This window comes from Falco cherrug, chromosome 12, assembly GCF_023634085.1.
Source record: "Falco cherrug isolate bFalChe1 chromosome 12, bFalChe1.pri, whole genome shotgun sequence".
Lineage (NCBI taxonomy): Eukaryota > Metazoa > Chordata > Aves > Falconiformes > Falconidae > Falco > Falco cherrug.
The window spans coordinates 5,545,785-5,568,164 of NC_073708.1; the positions used below are offsets into that span (position 1 = coordinate 5,545,785).

At 45.0% G+C, this 22,380-nt stretch overlaps 3 protein-coding genes across 4 annotated transcripts in view; 2 read left to right on the forward strand and 1 right to left on the reverse strand.

Moving 5' to 3' along the window:
• Window positions 1-399: 399 nt before the first annotated feature.
• CACYBP (calcyclin binding protein) lies at window positions 400-7,041 on the forward strand. Its single transcript, XM_055724941.1, has 6 exons — window positions 400-553; window positions 910-1,102; window positions 1,818-1,914; window positions 2,477-2,576; window positions 3,839-3,933; window positions 5,739-7,041. The coding sequence occupies exons 1-6, from the start codon at window positions 533-535 to the stop codon at window positions 5,896-5,898; spliced, it is 666 nt and encodes a 221-aa protein (XP_055580916.1). The 5' UTR covers window positions 400-532; the 3' UTR covers window positions 5,899-7,041.
• Window positions 7,042-7,229: 188 nt separating this feature from the next.
• On the reverse strand, window positions 7,230-10,290 carry MRPS14 (mitochondrial ribosomal protein S14). Of its 2 annotated transcripts, none has more exons than XM_055724943.1 (3): window positions 10,207-10,290; window positions 9,643-9,801; window positions 7,230-7,546 (listed from the first exon to the last, which is right to left on the reverse strand). In XM_055724943.1, the coding sequence occupies exons 1-3, from the start codon at window positions 10,279-10,281 to the stop codon at window positions 7,364-7,366; spliced, it is 417 nt and encodes a 138-aa protein (XP_055580918.1). In that variant the 5' UTR covers window positions 10,282-10,290; the 3' UTR covers window positions 7,230-7,363. The 2 variants fall into 2 exon arrangements, with proteins under 2 accessions (XP_055580918.1, XP_055580917.1); XM_055724942.1 differs by having other exon boundaries at window positions 10,144-10,272.
• Window positions 10,291-13,594: 3,304 nt separating this feature from the next.
• Window positions 13,595-22,380, forward strand: part of TNN (tenascin N) — a 28,849-nt gene continuing 20,063 nt past the window's right edge. The window contains 2 exon segments of the mRNA XM_005443352.3: window positions 13,595-19,912; window positions 20,684-21,061. Of these exon segments, the coding sequence (XP_005443409.2) occupies window positions 19,369-19,912; window positions 20,684-21,061 (922 nt within the window). The 5' untranslated portion in view covers window positions 13,595-19,368.

Genomic DNA, 22,380 nt, shown 5'->3' on the forward strand with positions numbered 1-22,380 from the left:
GTCTCGGGCAGCTGCAACCGAGGTGACAGTACTCGGGAGGGGCACGACAAATCTGCTCTAGAAGAGTTACGATCGCGGTCGCACTGGAGCCCGCCCGCCTCAGCCGCCCGCCCGCCTCAGCCGCCCGCCCGCCTCAGCCGCCCGCCCGCCTCAGCCGCCCGCCCGCCTCAGCCGCCCGCCCGCCTCAGCCGCCCGCCCGCCTCAGCCGCCCGCCCGCCTCAGCCGCCCGCCCGCCTCAGCCGCCCGCCCGCCTCAGCCGCCCAGGAGGCGGGAAGGGCCGTGGCCCCACCCCTCGGCCTGGCCGCGCGGCTGCGTGTCGCCATGGCAACACGGCGGGTGAGGCGGGGCCGGGGGCGGGAGGAGCAGTTCCGCTCACCCGGCGGAACGGGCGAAGCTCGCGCCGCGCGCGCCTGGCGGCGGCAGCAACCCCAGCGCGTCACTTCCTCGGCGCGCGCGCCGGCGCAGCGGGTGAGCGGGGCGGGGCGGGAGGCCGGAAGGTTCCAGAGGGGCCGTGGGAGCCGCCGCACGCGCCATGGCCGCAGCGCGCGAAGAGGTGAGCCCCGCGGCTGTGCCTGTGTGCCCGGGGGGCGGGGGGGCCGGGGGGGGCCCGCGGGGCGCTGTCAGCCCGGGGCGGGGGGCGCCGTCCTGCGCTCGGCCCCCTCCCGGTTGCTCTTGGGTTTGGGGCTGGCGCAGCACGGGCTGGTGGAGGGGCGAGCGCACGGGGCCGGGGCTGCGCGGCGGGCGGGCGGCCGCGGCTGCGGGGCGGGGCGCGGCGGGAAGCGATGGTGCTGGCGGTGACCTGGAACCGCTGCACCTGGGGAGGCTGAACGTGCGAGAGCTCGGCTGTGGGTCTTGGTTGGAGAGAGCTGTGTCAGGGACATGCGTGTGATCTTTTTATTCCTGAACCAGTTACAAAAAGATTTGGAAGAGGTTAAAGAATTGCTCACCAAAGCCACGAGGAAGCGGCTTCGTGATGTCCTGATGACGGAGAAACACAAGCTAGAGCTAGAAATCAAGAATCAGCCCCCTCCGAAGCCAAAAGATGTGGTAGAGGAAGACAAGTCGTCGCTGGGGGGGTACACGGTGAAAATAAACAACTATGGTAGGACTGTTTTTCTGAACGCTTACTGGAGCCTCTGTCTGAAGAGAAGGCAGGGCGGCTCTAGTATGATTTACAGTTGACACGTAGCATTATAGAAAAGCCTTGTTACATGGTTATTTCATACTGGAGACCCAACTTTCACAGTGCCTGCTGTGCTGCCCCAGCCATGGTGTGTGCTAATTCCGTTTGTGTGATAGTACTGGTGGGATGCACCAATGATCCTGGTAGACCAGCTAGTATTTTTCCATTGCCTGGTGCTTAGCAGGAGTGAAAGTGAGCTTTGGCTTCTCTGCTCGCCATGTAGGTGAAAGGAGAGGGAATTGCTTAAGATACTCATTGTGCAGGGAGCAGGAGAAAAAGTGGGTCAAGGAAACTGCAGCAGAAGCAGACAGCTACCTCTGACTCCCCCTGCACAGAAGGTGTTGCTCTCCTTTTACCTGAAGCTGGTTATGTGTGTGTTTTCTCAGAATTTGCAGGAATTGGGGAACAGGGCCACATGTGATGACCTCCTTTTGCTCTCCAGTTATGCCTGAATAATTCTTGTTTTTCCCTTATCCCTCTGAAGATTGGTTGTTTCAATAAGGCAGAGAGATCCTCGTCATTGCTAGGGAACTTTGCAGAGGGAGTTGGAATGGAATGCATGAAGCTTATGGAGGAAAATTGGAACTCTAATCTCTCTTTTTTTTTTTTTTCTTGTTTTTGTTTTTACTTGCAGGTTGGGATCAGTCAGATAAGTTTATTAAGATTTACATCTCTTTAAGTGGAGTCCAGAAGCTTCCAGCTGAGAATGTGCAGGTGAATTTCACAGAGAGGTGAGTTTACCTTGTTCCACCACAGCACAGGGGGAGAACATGGGTGAAGATGACTGTTTGAAATGCAGGGATGTGTTGAGTTCTGTTCTGGATCAGCCATTACTCCCCACCCCCTTTTTTCTTTTTTTAAACTTGAGGAGTATTAGCTTTCAGTAGCACTTTGCACATTAAGTGTAGCCCTCTTTAGAGGGTATCAGGGTATTTTCATTTTACAGATGCTTGTGGTACCTCGTGCTTGACAGGATATGTAGTCTTAGTCCAGGTTTTGATGGTGATAGAACTGAAGTGTATGTGAAGTAAATCTACCTTTTCAAGACCAGTGTAGGTAGAAAGAACCCTAAAGTTCTTGACTTGTTCTGAAGTCTGGATAGGTCCTTTGAAGTCCTCAGTATTAAATCCGACTGAAGATTTGAGAGCCTTGGGAAGGAAGTAATTCAAGCCTGTTGACAAGCTTTCCCAAGAAATATGCTATATAAAGGGCTTTCAAACACTGTTTTCAGCGGCAAAGTACAACAGTCTTACAGTGATTGAAATATGACTTCCCTCCACTTTCTGGTTCCAGGTCATTTGATCTGCTAGTGAAGAACCTGAATGGGAAGAACTACACCATGACCTTCAACAACCTCCTGAAACCCATCTCTGTGGAAGGCAGCTCTAGGAAGGTCCGTGCACTGTCTTGTTAGAGGTGTTTCAGTCCCTCACAAAGTACAGTGTTCTTTGCCTGACTAGTTAGGAAACTGGGTACTAACCTTCAGTCCCTCCCTTCTGTCTGTAAAGTCTCTTCACTGTGAATTTGATTCTTACTAATTGGTAACAGTCATAACTGTGGAATTATCCTCTGGAATCCACGGGCTCCTGTTTCAAAAGATCATGTCTGGATATCATATGCTTTTTTTAACAGCTCGCCAACCGGATTTCGGAAATCAATAAGCAGAAAATTCCACAAAGCATCTATTTGCATCCTTGTGCTTTTAAATACCTCTGAGAAGTTCTTTGCAATTTTAACCTCCAAGAGCCTTAGCAGTCTGGAATCTTGGGAAGCTTAAATAGGCTTAATACCCAAAGTAGTCTGAAACGTGCTTTTGCCTTTGTAAGGGTTTGTTGCTCCAGAATTGAACACTAGTAACATTTTACTGCTGATAGTGTCACTACTCTGCTACTCATAGCACCTTTCTGGGCTTAGGGATGTGTCAAAATACCTTGTGTGCGTTCTGTGCTTTGTGTGCTGTGCTTAGTGACATCAGATGTGAAGACATGATGGTTCAATTTGAAGTTGCCTTAAAACTAGGCCAGTGTAAAATTAGAACAACTGAAGTAAATGAGGGTGATGCTCTGGTAATTTTTAACATGGTGTAAAAGTGAGCAGTGGTCACGTACTGGCTAAGCTAAAGCTCCAGCAGACTCTTGTGTGCCGTGGCGCACAGGAGTTTTTTTGCAAAATTTAGGTCAGCGTTGCAATTAAACAGGCTTTGCTTGGAGCTTGAAAGATTTAGCAATGCCCTAAAACTAGTTTCTTATTCTTGAAGAAATAAATTGCAAGAGCCTCTACCTTTGTGTTCTTGGAGAAGTCTAGTAAGTATAGCCACCCTTCACCAGACAGTCCTGGGTACTTCTAGCATCCTGAGAATCACTAAATGGCGTTTCTGCAGCCCCATAAGCTCTTCTGTATTGGTACTACAGTTCTGTACTGGTATTATATTAATTATGCCACCTAAATTGTCCACAACGAGGTTGATACTTTGTATCCTGAAGCTGTGTACGTACTATAAATTGTGTGCTACATACTGATCAAGAGGATAAATGTTTTGGGGAATTTGTGAGTAAAGGAGCAGGTCTATGTTCAAAGCTACGTTCCTTATTGTGGCTGTGACTGGCATCCCTTTATGAAGCATTCTAAATTCACACCTTGCTGTTCACCATACAGATAAAGACAGACATGGTCCTTGTGATGTGTAGGAAGAAGCGGGAGGAAAAATGGGAATGTCTCACTCAAGTGGAGAAAGAAAGCAAAGAGAAAGAGTAAGTGTCTCTTCAACCCTTCATCTCGTATTCCATTTCTTGTCCTACAGACTGCTTTAGGACTGCCAGGAGAGCCGGTCAGTACGATACTGACTGCACGGTCAAACTGAGAGTCACTCTTGTGGGGGACAAGCCCTTAAGATGTTTGAGAATCATTAGGCTGAGATTTTTTTTGGTACTAGTAGGACTGGCAATGGAGGAGATAACACTTTGAGTAGCTGTTTGCCACTGTTCTGGTGTGTTATTGCTGTGATCGAGGCTGCATCGTAGGAAAAAGGATAGATGAGACCTGTAGTGAGAGTGCTAAAGGTAATCAGCCAGTTAAAGATTCATTTATATATTTATATTTTGATGGCTGCACTCCTTGCAAGAATGTCTCTAGTGAAGTTGACTTTATTAAAAGAAATACATTCCCTGCAGCTGTGCTGGTAAAATAAATGTTGTAGTCACCTGTGTGTGAAGCGCCTGTGCAAAAATCCCAGGGTCCTTTTGGCAACACAGGTCTTTGTTTACCTAGATCATTATATAAGGTCTCAAGCTAATTTGTATCACTTCAAGAGCTTGGCAGCAATCCTGCAAGCAGCTTAGACACTGGATATATAAGGGTGGTGAATTACAGCAGGAAACACCTGGGGACAAGAGATTAAATATATATAAAAGTAGTATATCTTGTAATAATTTTATTTTACTGTACACATGTGTTTATCCAGAATGCATAAGCTCACGTTGAAGCATGGAAAAACTCACCCTCTCAAAAGTTACACCTGCCAACAACTATTCATATTGTGTTTTATAGGGTGGTTTGCTAAAACTTATTAGTCTTAACTAACCATACCTGCATTTAGAGCAGAACTACCTTCCCCTCTCAAATGAGATGACTGGAGATTAAGAGAAGGTGACTTGACTACTCATGCAGGTTGCTGGAGGGACCGGGTCATTTTGTGAAACCTGTATCTTCTGCAGAGAAGCCCTGCATGCTGCCCAGCCTGCTGTGATCAGTATTGCTGCCTTACTCAGTGTTGAGGATTTACAGTATGGCAAATGAGTAAATTGGGAAACATACCTCAGCTTCTGAGTGCTTGTGTCTGTGAGGCTGGTGCTTAGCCCCGAGCTTGGGGAACTTGTTCTCTCTCCTAATCTACTTCAGTCTACCTGTTTTGCAGATAGCTTGCAGCTGCATTAGTAACTACCTAGGGGGTTTTAGAAAACAGGCTAGAGAGAGGCAATTTTGCCAGAGAGGACATTATGTATAGTCTGGTAATATGGGGCATGTCGTACCCAGGTGCTTACCATCTGGGTGGCACCGATTGTCAGCTGTTAAGAAAATTGCTTTGAAAGGCAAGGTGCTAAAACTGACTCGATTAACCTCTGGAAATAATCAGAAGAATGGGAAGCAGAAAAATACCTTTTGAGTTGTGAATGTGGTCACTTCGAAGAGCTCAGTGTGGTTCTTTTTCTATTTTTATTCACTTGTCACATAACATCATGGACAGATACTGGCACTTTCTGTGACTGCTATATTCCACTTCTGCATTCTAAAATTAACTTTGGGTGGTGCTTCCTGGGTCATGTTTACTGCAGAATGCTTCCCATCATCTTTAGTGGGGGGCAGCTCTGGGTGTACTGTTCAACTTGCACTTACTTCTCGCTCCTTGGAAGCTGAGTGAGACTGCCAGGGTCTGAAGCCTTTGCCAAAGCAGAATCCTCACTGTTAACCAGGACGTTTCAAAAAAAAAAAAAAAAAAAAGTTTTTTTCACAGAATTGTTGAATATACTCTCTTTTCTCCTATGTATCCGTTTTGCAGGAAGGCTGCCTACGACACCTCAGATCCTAGTGAAGGGCTTATGAACCTTTTAAAAAAGATGTATGCAGAAGGGGATGATGAAATGAAGCGCACCATCAACAAGGCCTGGGTTGAAAGCAGAGAAAAGCAATCCAAAGGGGACATACCAATGGATATTTGAAAGTACTCTAAGGGCCGCCTTAACACTGATCTTCCATGTGAGACACGCTGTGCTGCAAAGATCATTGTTTACACAACCTTCTTCCAGGCTTCCAAGACAGTCATTTTCCATTTCAGGTTGGAGAAAATATTTAAATAAAATATAGCTTATAAAGCATTTCCTTCAGTCAAGTGCTTCACCATTTCCTGAAGAGTGGAGGATAGGTATATCCTTACCCCTCCTTGAAAAAGCATCTCAGATGAGTGGAGAGTGCTGTGAAACAGAGAACAGAATGTAAAGGAAAAGGAACCCTGAACTAGGATGGGTCAGGGCCTCTGCTGCAAGGGAGAGCTGTACCGGCTGGTTGCTGGGGCTAATGTCATGCTCACTACACGGGCTGTGGTTTTTTGGTTAGATGTGGGAAAGTATGTTGAACTGTAAAGCATGTCACAAAGGGAGAAATGCTGAAGAAAGTAGAACCACTATTCAAGCACTTGATAGTTGAGCAGAAACAGTATGATGTTAATTCTATGGTATTAAAATTTAATTATTCTCAGAAGTTAATTACTGGCTGTTTAACCTGGTATGAATTTTGAAAATGAAAACAGCTCTTTAGTGCCTATGCTGTGACCTCCTTGGGGTGTCTCTGAGGTGGGGGAGGGGGGCAAAGTAGCCATTACCCCTTTATTACCCTGCTTTGAAGAAGAGTACAGGGCAAACATGAGCTTAGCAGCAAGCTTCTTGTTACTCTTTCCTGCTTCCTTCTCATGTGTCTCCCAAGGACAGATGTGTTTGATGTTACTGTACAAATTAAGGAAGCCATTATTCTCTTATGGTCTGGACTAGGACTTACTTGCTACTTTGTTATTAAAGCATTGGACCAAGTGCTGTACTACAAACAGTAGACAAATAGTAGCACACTGTAGTTTCTAATAGGTCCTTTTATCCACTTTGTCTGCTTGTTAATACATGTGTACTAAGTTTGCAAAGTGACAGAATCTAAACTTGAGGCCATGTTATATTTTCAGTTTGTGCTCACGCCTGTTTGTGGCAGAATACCCCTTTACCCTGTTGTACAGTTTCATTTATGCTTTTACCCAAATTACCATGGTGAACTTACCGTACGGTAGCAAAAAAACCTGTTTAAATGAGCCATTTAAATGAGCCTTGTGCTGTATGTCTTTATTTCTAATGTTGCCCATATCACAAACCTGTTTATTTCTCCAGCCATCAGGTAGTGACTTCTTTTTCTCAAAATAAAACTGCCTCTCATACAGACCAGTTTAGTACAGTTATGCTGCTTTTGTCAGCTGATGCCACTTGCACTCCAGTGAGTTTAATGAATCAGCATGGCTTGTCATTGTTCCTTTTATTAGTTTGATATTGATGCTGGACTCGTAGACAGGTCAGTCTTGCTTTAATTACTCAAATACACCAACGGAGTGTATTCTGTGTTTTCTGCCTGAATGTACATCCATGCAGTGATCTACCACATAGCCCTCTGTATCCCCGACATCTGAGCATGGTCAGCAAAATGGCGGAAAACGATTCTGCTGAGCCTCCAACGACGCTTCACCCCCCGGGGGCGGGATGTCAGGACACACCTGTTTTGGATCCTCACAGGGCAGCTGTCCCGGGGCAAGTTAGCAATTTCTTTATCAGCCACTTCCTAAAAGAGAAGACCACAGCACAATGTTTATCCTGTTCCCCAGGATTCTGAGGCGGCTTATGGCCCATCTTCCTCACTTGACCCTTTCTAGGCATCCTAACAGTGAACGTAAAATGATCCACACCGAGACCCCCGAGTTAACCTTATTACACAGACTAAACAACCTCATGCCAGTAATGATAGTTTGTCCTTGTTGCAGGGTGGGCTAGCTCTTTAAGAGGTCCAAAATTTAACCTTACTACAGACTGAACCACCTCAAACCAGTAGTTACAGTTAGACAAAATCCACTTGGCTTTCTTGTTGCAGGGTGGGCTAGTCCTTTAAGATAAGCTGAATGTAAATATATTGTCCCTTATCAACTGCCTTCGCCGGTAATGTGGTTTGATGTCAGTAAATGGGATATCACATAGCCTAATTCAGAAGGCATTACAGCCAGAGGAGAACAAGTCAAAGCATCTCTGTTCTAATAAAAAGCCTTAAGAAAGGTCCTTCTGTGTACAAGACAGCTTAACAGTTTTCAGGAAGCACCAGGTAGCAGCAACTGAAATGTCAGAACAAGCGAGCCCAACAACGAAACGCAGCCAAAAGGAAGCTGCTTGAGGCTAGGGAAGCATCCCTAACTGCAGCGTTCCTAATGTGCTATTTTCTGAAAGACACAAGGGCTCGATGAATCCCGTGTTCAGTCATGGTAGGAAGTCATTTGCAGGTATAAGGAAAGACTGAGGCCGGCCTACGTAAACAGTAATAGTATAAGGCTGTCTTCTAAAGTGATGTTCGCCTTCAGTGAAAGACATCATCAAGAAAGCAGGAATATGACTTTCGACTTCACTAACAGGAAGGTCAGTAGGACTTTCTGTCTTCAGAGCGTATTTCAGTTACTGGTTTTGTACAGTGTATATAGCTCTACCTATACACTGTCTAGTACAGCCAAACAGTATTTTTTTTTGACCCATTTAATTCCCAGGATTTTATTCAGAAAGTAGCCTATGCTTTCAAAAACTCTTTAAGACATTAAATTCAGAGCCAAATAACATTTTGTAGAGGAGAAAAAAAAAAGTTACTTTCCTAGAGTCTTTTTCTTCATTTTAACTGCTCCTATGACTTAGTGACTTCAAAAGATTACAAAAGCAGCTGAGGAATACTAAAAGCAAAGCCAGCTGCCATTTTTGTGTTTGTTTTTTTGGTTTTGTGGTTTTTGTTTGGTGTGGTGGGTTGGGTTGGTTTTTTTTTTTGGGGGGTGGGGGGGGGGGGGGTGGGGGGGGAGGGAGAGGAGGAGGAGAAGGTCATGTTTTGCTGTTGCTCTCTAAGGACACCCAACAGACTAGACTTGCAATTAATACAATTAATTACAGTTAATATAGAACGCAGATTCATACACTTTATCAGGATGTTTAAATGTGAAAAGATCTTGCCACAACTGGGCGTGGCCAGATCAACATCACAGAGAAATATTTCTGATACTTGCAAATGTTTTTAATGCTTAGTAAGGAAGACTGGGAGCAGGCCATCAAATAACTGCTTTTTTAAGAACAGATCTAACTGCCACATTTGATGCATCTTTTTACATGCTTGAAGCTCAGGGAAGGAGTAAAATTAAGTATTTCTTTTGAACAAATTGGTTTTGGCTGGATCAGGCTTCCAGGTTTTTAAGTACAAAAAAAAAAGTAAAGTTTACTTAGGAAACTACAAAATATGTAACATCCCATAGTATCAGAAATAAAGAAAACAGCTTTCCGAATGTATGTTAGTAAGAGCTGTGACAGGAAAAAAAAAATGAGATTCACCATATGTAGCGTTACATATACTGCTTACAGGAGAAGCACTGGTTTAAAAAAACCCACAACCCAACATACACAAGCTCTAGTCAGGTGGATACACTGTTCTAAACACCCCCAAAAGGCAGAGGCTCTGAAGGCACCTGGGTGCCAGTGGTAACCGTGCAATGTACGTGCTTATGCGTTAGGGAAACGCCATCATTCATGACCTGGCACAGCTGCTCGGCTCCGTATGGCGGCCGCTGCAGCCCAGGGCACACGACGGCAGTGAGGCCGGTGCGGGCCCATGCGCTGCCCTGGCCGGGGCACGGCCACCGCTACCTGCAGCTCCTTGGGCAGGATGGTGTTCTTCCGGATGGCGTTGATCCGCAGCCGCTCGTCCGCGTACTCGTACGCCAGCTTCCTTCTCTTGACGTCCCGCAGCATCCTCCAGTCCACGTAGTAGCTCCGCACTTGCCACGTGCGGGGCAAGGGAAGAACCTAATTAAAAAAAACCTAAATTTATAACACCCACCTGTTGCACATACCGTTTGCCCAGGTCAAGTATGAGTTATTTCCTAAAGTGTATCTTTTTTTTTTTTTTCCCTCTCCTGTCAGACTTTTTCAAATTACATTCTTGCAAAGCAGCTGCTTCCCCTGAAGGTTCTGTGCGATGCAGTTCAGCTCCCGCACGGCTGCGAGCAACGTGCGACAGGGGACACACTGGTGACACCCCCGCCCCCATTACACCCCAGCGGCTCAGGCCCGGTCTGCGCTGCCGCGGGGCCCAGGCCGCGGCCAGCCGCCGCCGCCCGCAGTCTAACAAGCCCCGCCGGGCCCTACCCGCTCCCACAGCGCCTTGGCCGGGCCCTGAGGGGAACAGGGGCGGGAGGGAGCCGCGCTGACCTGCCGAGCGGCCCGCAGCGCCCAGCCCAGCGCGGACGCCGCCATTTTGTCGCTGCGCGGCGGCGCCCCGCGCATGCGCCTCGGGCCGGCGGGGCTGCTGGGGGCGGGAACGGCGGGAGCCCCGTTGGCCGCGCCGCTGCGGGCGGGGAGCGGCGGGGAGCGGCGGGGAGCGGCGGGGAGCGGCGGGGAGCGGCGGGGAGCGGCGGGGAGCGGCGGGGAGCGGCGGGGAGCGGCGGGGAGCGGCGGGGAGCGGCGGGGAGCGGCGGGGAGCGGCGGGCCTGGCTCGCCAGAGGGAGCTGGCAGCTGCCACAGACACGCAGGATCCGATTTTGGGGGATCCCGTGTTGGGAAGTCTGTGTGGAGGACAGGGAGGGAGCCCCGCGGGGGGAATGGGGTGCAGAGGCCTCGCATCGCCTTGTGGGCCCCTGTCTAGAAAAGCGTACCTGCCCTTGCTCTTACAGGTTCTAGTTTTATTTTGTAAAGAGTTTCATTGTATGTCACCTAGGACTGTGCGTAAATTTGTATCAGCGTTTTGTATTTCTTTTAAACTCATGAATTTTGGGTAAGTTACACCGTTTTACAGACAAAATTGAACAACCGTAACCCTGAACAGTAAAAAAAATATATCTGGGAAATTCTGCTTCTGTTGCTCTTAGCTGCCCTGTTGTCGGGTGAGAGAATCTGTCCTGTTCTGTTGACTGGGACTTCACTTAGGCAGTGTTTAAAACATCTAGGTCTTGATCTCAGGGAGAACATCCATTAAGTTTTTGATGTTGAATTAATCGTTTTGATTAAATTTTCCCTTTGTATCAGCTTGTCAGCTACATCCAAAAAGTCATGTGAGAAGGTGGATTCCCTCTGTTTGCCATGCTGCTTGCTGTCTGTGCCAGGTGTATTGTGCTGGTCCTGAAGTACATACATGTCATCTGGAAATGGCTAGATTGGCAGGCTAATGCACTTAAATTTTATTATCCGTGCTGCAGACAGCAACAACAGCTTCCACAGTAACTTGCCCACCTAGGTTGCCTGGTGCAGGTGATGGTGATCAGTGGAAAGAGACCATTTTTGGTGCTGATGAAGTGGTTCATTCTCCACAGCCTGTTTGGTTTCTGGCTGCCCTGCCAACTTGGGTGTTAGCTACCCCGAAGGTGTTTGTCCTGTGATGTGCCAAGCTGAAACCACTAACACCTGTTAGACAGACCCTTAAACTGACATAGAGGTATAGCCATTTTCCCTTTTCCTTGCTTTAGATGGGTGTCATGAGCCATGGAGAGGTTGAGATGCTTGTCACTGGCCTTGTTTCCCACCTTTCTGCGCTCCCTTCGTACTCTGAGAAGCTGAAAGGCTGCTCTTAAGCTGCAAGAGGGTCTGTCTATGGAGGGAAACTGCAGCAGCAAGGGCCCAGCTTGCACAGCCTGTGGGCTGCAACCCTTCTGTGAGTATCCAGTTCAAAATTCAGGCTGTTTGTGTTTCCTGGTGGCGTGGTGTGTTGACAGCTTGGAATTAGGTTTCTGCTGTTTGCAGGGAGAGAATGTCAAGCTTTGTTCCCTGATGTTACTGTCTATAACTTGCTATTTTTTCAGCTTTCAAGCTGGTAAAAGCAATCTGTAGAATATCAGCAGAGCAAACAAAGTAGGGAGCTGGATGTGATCAAAGTGGATTTGGATGTTAGAGCATGCCTTTGTTTCTACAATACCTTGTTCCACTTCCCCTTTATCTCTGTGTTTATTGGATGCTCCAGGTGAGTGAGGAAGCAGTGAGTGTGGGAAGGAGAACTGTTTCTTCAGCCAGGGCTGAATCCTTCCCTTGCTCAATAGCATCACCTGTGTACACAGCACTTTCCCACTGATGGCCCTGGGGCTATGCCTGCTGCCTTGCAGCACTACCTTTCCCTTTTTGTAACAGGGTTGCCCAGGACAGAGTGTTTGGTGCTTATAGCTTTAATAAATAGAAACTAGGTGAAAAAGCACGGACCCTCAGCGCGAGTTAGCAGTGTTTGCAGTGTTCAGTGCAGTTGCTGCATTTGACTTCACTCCCCTGTTGCAGTGACAGCTTGGCAAGAGCTAACGATGCATCAGCTGCTGCTGCCTTCAGCTCCTTCACCATGGCTTCTGGTTGCAATAAAGCGAAGCAACTAGTCAGAATCTGAGACAATTTCTAGCTAAAACCTGGCTCACTAATCCATGTGGTTAAAATAATCTTATAACAATACTTACAACACATAATTTGCTTTCTTTGAAGTTCTTGAGGGTTTTTCTCAAGTATTGTGCTGGATAAGTGCGGTGTTGTGTTCAACTACTGCTGGTTTTAAAAGGTGTTTTATTTTTACTTGTTATGTTACTGCACCTGAATTTCACATCATTAATACTACAAATGTACTTGTCAGTATCTGGGTCTCAGTGATAATTCTGGGATGTTTGAAACTAGATTTACAAGGCTGGAAGGGTTTTCTGGCTTTTGCCTAGAAGCAGAGCATAAAACAAATAGGAAATTAATCTTCCTGCTGGTATGCAAGACTGATACTGAGTAGGGGAATCGCTCCCAAACCCAGCGTGCTCCTTAGGTGGTTTGTGGGAAGGAAACACCCTGAGGCCTGTGTTGGTTCCTTTCATCTGGTTCATGAGGCCTTAAATTCAGCACAGGGACTACTGCTAGTTTGCAGCTGGAGTGGGAAGAGGAGAGGATTTGGTGACCTTTCAGCTTGCTCGAATTACCTTTGAGCTGGTGGCTGCATCAGAAGGACTCTGAATCAGGCAGCTCTCAGAAAAGGTAGGAGAAAAGTATTTTTATTTCCATTGAGATTCCTGTTGTTTGTTTTGAATGAAAAACCCAGTTAATTTTTCTTTGACTTCCTGTAGCAGATGCCATCCAAGACTTTGGAAGCCTTACACAAACATCAATAGTCCTGTATCACGGGCACGTGTTATTACTGTAAAATGTATAGTGGTATTTAATGTTACTCTATTTTGAAGGGCTTAAGCTTTCCCAGGTTGTCTCCTCCAACCGTATGAAACCACCTATCTGCTCAAGTAAATGGGAGTTTCTCCTCTGGCTTTAAGAGAGTTAGGGTTTCACCTAGAAGGTGATTATTTTAGATGCTTTTTCCTAGTAATTTCCCTTTTAGGCTCTGATTTGTATGTGACAGTAGTTGTTTTAAAAGCCTTTCCTTTCGTCATGAGATCATGCTGGAATTTAATCACACATCTTGTGATTGCAACAAACACTCTTGGTAACTGTTCTGTATTTTCTCATCCAAAAGCTCTTGCTATGCCTTCTAGTGTACCTTTTCACAGACTCGGTGGTGAAAGCCAGTAGAAGTTTCTTACCACATAAAATGAAATATATCACTATTTTCACAGTAAACTACTTTATTGATTATACGATTTAGAATAAAAATGTCAGTCATTCATTAAGTTAAAATTATCAAATGCAGGAGTTACAAAATTCTTGAGCTATGCAGGCAACAGAACAAAGATTTGCTTCAGGAAAGACTGACTTACACTGAAAGCTAATGATTTAACAGAGGGGAGCTAGGAAATTTGTTACAAAACATGATTATATTATAAACATAATTTGTAATATATTACAGAAGCATATCTATACTAACTAGTAAATGTACAAACTGTTAAGCCTCTCTGCACTTTCTAATGAGTATATAGGATTTCAGAAGCAACCTCTCATTCATATATGAACAGTTAATACACTTTGTTTATCAGACGTTGCAGAATAATTTGGGTGAAAGAAAAGGTGAATATAAGGATGAATCCAGAAGCACAGTGTCTACCTGGCTGATTATAATTATGTTTTTCTATTAATTATTTCAAATCATCCCAAACTTCTGTAGCATTAGGTAAAGTTTGTTCAGTCTCAAAGTAAAAAAGGTAGATACTTGCAAAAGAAACAACCTTGCTAAGTTAGTGATTGCTATTTTGGCAGTCATTGGTTGCATTAATTGCAACCATTAATTGTGTGAAGATTGCATAATAGTGGCTTATTACAGCAGTTGCATCAAATGACTTCTATGACCAATATCAGAGAAAAGGGGATCTGATGCAGAGCTTTTTGAAGTAGATGAGGTTTGCAACAGTAGAATAGTTTCACCACAGAAAATAAAGACAAATAATCCAGCTGGTTAACTAAATTATACTTATGATACTTATTTGTCTGTAAAATTAGTAGCTTGTCTCAGCTGAATGCTTCACTAAGAAAAATAGGTAAAGCAGAAGTAAAACGGGCTAGACTGCTTAGTGTTTGAGCAGTAGTATCATCATTTTGTGCATGTTTTGTCCCTTCATTTTTGTCAGAGCGCCAACAGAAAATAGTAGCCCCCAATGACTGAGTTCGACTCTTTGGTGTTACTGACTCGTGTCATTCTTTATTGCTAAAAGTGTTACAAGATGTAAGGAGTGCAAATGCATTCCAACTTGCTCAGAGATGAGCTAGCTTACCAGCTTCTGTGCTGCTACATCTGCTTCTGTGTTGAAGAGCACAGCTTTGCTGTGTGCCTCTGCAGGTGCATTTTCTTCTCTCCACAGGCTGCTGCTACATACTCCCACGTTGTCATCTCCATGCTTTAAGCAGTGTGGCGTTTTAAGGTCAACATCCATGGAAAAGCAGAGTACATGATGAGTGTCTGTCACTGGTAATGTTTGTGTATCCTGACCCTAAATGCTACCTTCCCAGTGTTGGTCAGACAGGGCCATTGCTGCTCTTCTCAGGAGTTATTGAATAAGTGATGGCTGTTTGGATATCAGCAGCACTTCTGTGAACTTGCTAAGGACTTTCTGAAATGTCTTCTTGTATTTGTTATTCCATTTGCGTTCCTGAAGAAATCTCCCCTGGCTTTAGGACAGTCAAACATGCCAATTTTCTGACTTGGCAGTTAGGAAACTGCCAGCTCTTGTGTCTCCTGCATTATGGTGCAGCTTGGCGGCTTCTGTTATAGCCTCTGTGTGCAAAATGCTGTGCTCAGAAAATCACACAATGTACTTTCCCATGGTACTTAGAAATCTCAGTCTCAGCCTATGGCTCCTTTCACTGCACCTCTTTTTTTTTTTTTCCTCTTTTTCTTCAATTTTAATGTGTGTTGTTTTTAGTGTCACGTTGTATAACACTTGCTGCTTGGATATGTACATATTCTGCCCCATTTCTCAATCTTTGCTCTTATAATTCTCTATTTTCTTCCGTTTCTGCAACCCTGGAGCTGTCCTAGACCTGCATTTCCTTTTTCCTGTGACTACAAGTCCATCCTTTCTCTCCTCAATCCCATCTCCACATTGCCTGGGTGGCACCCTGGTAAGTACATCCACATCTTTATCAGCTCTTGCCTTGATTGAAGCAACTTCCAGTCATGCATCTCTCCTGTGGCTGACTGGGCGTTAGCAGAAGATAATGCTGTGAAGGCCTATGCCCAGATATTCAAGCATTGACCTGTGGGATGCAAAAAGACTTAGAGAGTTAGGTCATTGGAGTCTTTCACATAATTACTGTAGGTTCTTTCCAGCTTTGATCATCCCATGCTTTCCTCTGCAAAGGTTGGAAAGACGTGAGCAGGGCTTCTTGCGTCCCTTTCCTTAGGAGAGTATTCTGCGTGTAGTAGATCTGACTGTTAGATGTTCTTTCCTAAATTAGTCCTTTCCCTAATCTGCTATTATTGCCAGTTATATGTGCGGCATGATATTCCCCACGAAGAATCAGTTAAACCCACTCTTTTTAACAGCAGGGGAAAATCTCTTCATTACATGATGAAGAAGCCAAAAAAAGCTGTCCTCTTTCATTATGCTTGACAGAAATGCTTATGTTCAAGGGGTTTTCCTCCTGAATGATCTTTAAAACCAGGAAAATCTGACCTCAATTTGTGGTTCCCATGAAGCCCTAATTAGTAATGACATCATGTTACAACTCCAAATGCTATTCAGCACTTGGTGCTGGGCGATTTTGTGCATGTGCCTGTGTGGGGTGGTGGGGTGGTTTGGGGGACTCACCTCTGTGGATAACTTGCTAGCTGAAAAAAGGTCTCATAGACATAGTCCAGCTGGCTGGACAAAAATGCACATCGCTCTCAGCTTATCTGAAGTAAAGCAAAATACACTGTCTTTGGCTGTCCTTGTTACACAATAACAGGAAGATTTCGGTGGGAAAAGAATGTTGCAGGTGGGAACAGAAAACTACAGAAGAGAAACTAGGGGCGGGCTTGGTATTTAGGCAACTAACCAATAATGAGCTTAACTTTTGTAATATGTATGAGCTAATTATAACAAGGCATAAAAGGTGACTGTAAGGTACAATAAACGAAGTCTGCTGATCGCTCATATTGAGTGACTGTGTCTTCCCTCCGTCGCAACACACCTGCAGGGGTTTGGAAATAAACCCTGCAAAACAAAGCTTTTGGGGTTTCCTGCAGTAGGCTATGATGAGAACCTGTGGAACTTAGGCGTTGAACTTGTTCAGAGCTTTGAAGCAATCTGTTGATTTGTTTCAGAAGTCTGCATAGCAGAAAAAGAAAGAGATGATTAGTTTCTGTAGCTCTTTGAGGGAGAGGAGTCTTGGAAAGCAGAATAGCAGTGTGTGTCTGTGGGAAGGCTGTATCTTTAGTCATAAACAGGTATCTGCAAAACCTCATGAGACAGAGACAGGGAAGCAGCCCTGCCTCTGCAGAGCAACATAATTTCCCCCCCCTCCATTTCTTTTACTGTAAGTTAAGTGTAGATAAGTGCTGAATGGAGGGGGGAAAACCCAACCAAACAAATTGCTACAAGTGGCAGCAGAGATAATTCCCTTATTTTATTACATATAAAATATAGGAGTTGTAGACCGAATCTTGAAATCCATACCCTATTTTGGTTGATATCAGTGATGACTTTGCTTGAAGAGAGATACACTAGAGTGGCCTGCAGTATAGGTATAAGCAGATATAATACGTATTTCCAGTGTTGGTGGTTTTCTGTTTCTTGTGTTAGCAACCAAAGCCTCGTGTTTCTGAGCATGAAGGACACCTTCCTGTAGATGTGCATGGTAAGGCATGACTCTGATGGTAGGGGTGTTTCCAAAGTTCTGGCAGACATTTAGGAGATATAAGAATGTTTCACAGAAACAGTTAATTTTCATCATAACTTGGGATTGTTTGACTTTCAGAAATGTGACTATAGTGGAAATAGCAGAGGAGCTGGAAGCTTGGTATGACTCTTTAGGAGTGGAGTCTTCTGTTACTTCAGAGAGTATTATTTGGGGCAGCACTGTTATCTTGAGTTCAGAAGTCCTGTTACTATGGATACATATTGGCCAAATGCTTTCTAGTTCTCGCATTACCTAATTTAGCACTTAAATAATGTTTTCTCTTCTGCTTGTGTGATGAGTAACATGACTGCTTAGTAAGCTACATATGGTATGTATCTGCATCCTGTTGATACGAAAGTGTAAGTATTTAAGCAAGCATATATCACCTCCTCTACAGATTGACATCTACCATTAATGCCAAAATTTAGCTTGTAATGTTGAATAAGCCAATTGATAAATTTAGGTTTCTAGCTTTACACTTTATCCTTCTACCCTTGTTTGTTCAGTTCCTTCCTTCCTGTTATTCTTATCTATGAGGTGTTAATTTCTTAAGTCCAAAATTCTTGCTTAGTTGCAGCACAAGACTTTTACAGCAAACAGATTTGGTTTTGTTAAAGACTATGCCTGAAAACTTTAAACTAAATGTTTGGACTTTTGACATCTAAATATCAATGCAGTTAAACAGTAGTGTTTTATTTATTTTTAAGACTTAGTTTTGAGGCTTAATCAGCCTAAACCCAAGCTCATCCTATTTATTTATGCAGGGTAGGAAACAAGAAATGTTTTTGAAATAAAAGTACAGGAAAACAAATGGGTTTGCAACACATTCTCTTGCTCCATGTGTTAACAGATTTACTCCAGTATCTTCTAAATTAACCTTGCCAATGCTAAGATAACAAATCAGATAACTAAGTCAAAGCAAGACCTTGAAATCCCTCAAGTGAATCCAGCGTTCAGGCACACAAAGTGCCGATGTGTTGGTTTCACATAGAGGAATTTTTTTTAATTCTCCCTGATCCAGATAAAAGCGTAGGCTATGCGCTGTATTAGAAGAGGAGGATGGGTTTAATTTTATGTATCATTTGAATCCAATGATGAAAACCTGGTAACTTAAATCTGAAGGGCCTTTTTGAACTGGTGGACTAAAATCAGGAATCATTAGTGTGAGACCTTGAAGCTGAAGACAGCTGGTTCAGCTCTATCAGAACAGTTGTACCCGAAGTGAGGGTTTTGTGAGATGTAATCGACAGCACATGTGAAGCCAGATAAGGTTCTCAGTCCTGCCTGTACAGAGCAGATGTCCTCAGCTCCACAGAAACTCAGCCCCTCTGCTGTGTCTCCAGCAGGCAGAGATGAGGACTCTAAGGCTGGGGTTCATACTTGGTCAGGTCAGCACAAGGTGCACTTGCAGCGCCACGGGCCCTAAGGGATGGGAGAAGGATAGGGATGTTTAACAGCGTGCTGTAGAAAGGTGTGAGTTGTTTTGCAGCTGCGTGCAAACATGTCCAGTCTATCCCAGTGACACCTGTTCTGTGGTCCATTTCTCTTAGCTGATCTCCCTCCTTGAGCAAGTGTTCCACACTTAATAGTCCCTGTAGAAACAGACCCTTGGTGTCCCCTTGAATACCTTCCTGAAAACACTTCCACCCATGCCTGAAATGCAGTTGTCCTGGGAGAGATATCTCATGCATGATGCATGTTAAGTGAGCGAAACTCTCTCTCAAACTTCTTGTGCCAAAAGATCAGTGTTGACTCTGAATTTTTCATGCGTGCAGCACTGCACAGTTATCACACTTCTAGGTGAAAACCGTGCAAGCTGCTGAAGATTGCCATGGCCAAAAAGCAACCAGTAATGCAGTTCACAGCTGGGAGACTAATACAATGTCTGTTGTAACTGCAGGGGAATGAGAAGTGCTATGGCATAATTAATAGTTATGGTGGACTGTGATACTAAGTTTTCCTTGAAGGTTGCAAACTTAAAGCTCCTAGTTGGAGCATCTAGAAGCTCTTTTGTATCTAATTTATCCAGTGTGACTCTTTTTCCAGGTACTTGGCCAACCTAGTACTGAATCATGGCAAAACAAATAATTTGTCTTTTAGAAAATAATGAAAACCAGCTTTATATATATATATATATATAAACTTCTTAGTTATATATTCACCACCACCACCACCACCCCCTTCTTGAAAGCAGCTTTGCTGTTTGAGGGGTCAGTGTTTCTTCTAAAAACCTGCCAAACGGATTTCCAGAACTGGCTTGCTTTGTTAATGGGGCTATTGCTGTGCTGCGCTCTTCAAACATCTGCTATTCAACATCCTGCATCTCACAACTGCACCAGTGATGGGCAAAGAATATCCTTCAGCCACTCCTACAAGACTGACCTGCCCACATCCTCCCAGATTAAGGTGGAAGCAGACCCATTACAGCATGAAGACAACAGTGGAGTGCAGATAGATCCTGGGGAGGATGAGGAAGACAAAGACCAGAATATAATCTTTAGGCACAACATCCATGTGCACACACCCAAAGGGGATTGTGAAACTTTGACTCACATTAAAGATCTGTTTAGAAGGATGAAGAAGCTTGAGAAAGAAGTGGTAGAGCTGAAAGAAGTTTGCAGCCCTCAGAATTGCTGTGGGGGAAGCCAAGGTAAGTTACAAATGCAGTATCGGTTCTTAGATCCCAGATACAGCCTATTTACCTTAGAGATTTGGGGACTGGAATCCATTTCTCAATGTTATTGGGAGTTCTCTGTGAGTGAAATGCTTGAGCCCTACAGATGGGGTGGTGCTCTGGCTTCTGTCATATAAAGAACCAGTGCAGGGCAAATCTCCACAAGCATCTCTCGGAACTGGAAGGGAACAAGTTCCTGAGTTTCACATAGGTGGGAGGGTTCAGTGGAGGAATTTCTGGAGGACAGGAGGGTGCAAGATGAGGGAAGCACTTCTCATTGCTGCCTCTTCCTTTCTCCTTTTTGCCTCCAGAATTTTGCAATTGTTGAGAATTTGTCTTTTTATTTCCTTCTTGATAACTGACTAAAAAGAAGAGCAGAGTTTACGATGATGCTGTTTTGTGGTGGCCACTGGCTCTGCCTGTGATCAAAGTTTTATACTGTGTGGCCTCTAAGAAAAGATTTAATAAACTGATGTTTGGGGAATGGAGACAGGGAGAAGTGCTAATTCTTTGCTTACATAAAAAATACAGGTGGACTGGGGGAGATGGGCAAGGTGATGTCTTTGGTCTTTTTCAGCTCATACGTTCCAGCAATATTTATGCTTTTTCTTTAATGACCTTGAACACACCTTTGCACTACCTGTCTATTCTTATGTTCCTAATTTTTCTTGGTTTTTTTTTTTTTCTCTTTTTCTTTCATCTGTGTGTCACACTTGCTGTTGTGCATCTTGGTGCTGCTCTGGCCAGGTGTCTCACACTGCAGCAGCCATGGGACTTTCCTCTACAAGACTTGCAGCTCTAAGTGTGCCGAGGGCTTGGAGGGCAGTGACTGCTCCCACCCCACCTGCCCCAGCCACTGCAGCGGCCATGGGCACTGCGACAGTGGGAACTGTATCTGTGATGAGCCTTACTTTGGTGAGGACTGCAGCTATCAGCTCGGTCCTGAGACCTGCAGCGGCAATGGGATCTGTGACACAGCCAAAGGGGTCTGCCAGTGCTACACGGAGTTCATTGGAGAGGACTGCAGTGAGAAACGATGTCCCAGGGATTGCAGTGGCAATGGGTTCTGTGACACAGGAGAATGCGACTGCCACGATGGCTTCTTTGGCCTTGAGTGCTCCCAGGGTGAGACGTGCCTGTGAGTTATTTCTTCCTTCATTCCTTCAATCCAACTTTTCTCTTCCTCCCATAAACATTTGATTAATCCTATAGGTAAGCCAAGCTTGGGGTTGCCATGTTCCTCTCAGAGTTCCTGCTGGGCTAGGGGTTGCTGACTGGTCCTTGTTTTCAAGAATAGCCTGGAAAACATTTCTGAATTGCAGAAAGGTAGTAAGGCATAAAAATGCAGTTAAAGTCAGTGCTAACACAAGCCTGTGTGCAGCAGTTGAAGGAGAGAGCGAACTGGCTACGGAGCCTATAATTAAAGAGGGAGCCAGAGTCTATTCCTTGACATACAAATGAGACAATGGAAGGTAAAATCATGTTTGCTGCAGAGTGTACTGCTTGCCAATAAGGTAGTTGATTTGATAAAATCTGTGAGACAAAGGATGTATAAATCCTTTCAATAACCACCCTTTGAAGTGAGGTCTTTGGGAAATTCTCCCTTATCCTGCTTTGTTACAATGCAGTAGGATTTGCCTGAGAAGACCTGACTGAGATGACCTTGGGGTGTGTGTCCAGCAGTTCCTGGTTAATTCTGAAAAAGCTATAATCTCCTTATAACCGCAGGTTGATACTCCAGGCTTCAGCATTCAGCCTTTTACCCTGGAGGCTGCCTTTCCTTCTCAGCACATCACTGCTTGGTCTAATCCAGGGGTCCTCAAACTTTTTAAACAGGGGGCCGGCGTGCGGATGAAGTGGCAGGCAGTCATCTGCGGCTGCTTGGTTTCCCCCCCCAACTCCCGGCGGGGGGTGGTTCTGTAAATATGGGGGGCTGGATTGAGGACCCTGGGGGGCTGTATCTGGCCTGCAGGCCATAGTTTGAGGACCCCTGGTCTAATCTTTCACAGCTTCTCCTGAAGGAGAAGTAGGTAACACCCACCCCCTGTGCTCAGGTATTGCTCAGAAAAGGTTTGCAGTGACCTTACTCTCAGGTCTTTTCCGCTCCAGATCCTCCGTCGCCTCTCAGGCTTGATCTATCTGCTTAGAGAGTCATCTTTTAAATAAAAGATCATTAGCTCAAATTCTTCATCCAAACAAGATCTTTGCATCAAAACTTCACTCCTCCTATGCCTTCCACACTATATAGGGATGTTTCTCTGTGACTCCAGCTCCCTTCTCTCCTGTCAGTAGACTGGGATTTGCTGCTTGGGAGGCAGCAACTTTTACAGAGGTGGCAAGCAGAAGAGTTTCTTCCAGAGAACTATTGCTCAGCCAACCTCTCCCAAAGGGCTGGCTGAGTCCAGCTTTGGATCCTCTTCCTTACACAACACCCTCAGCTCTTT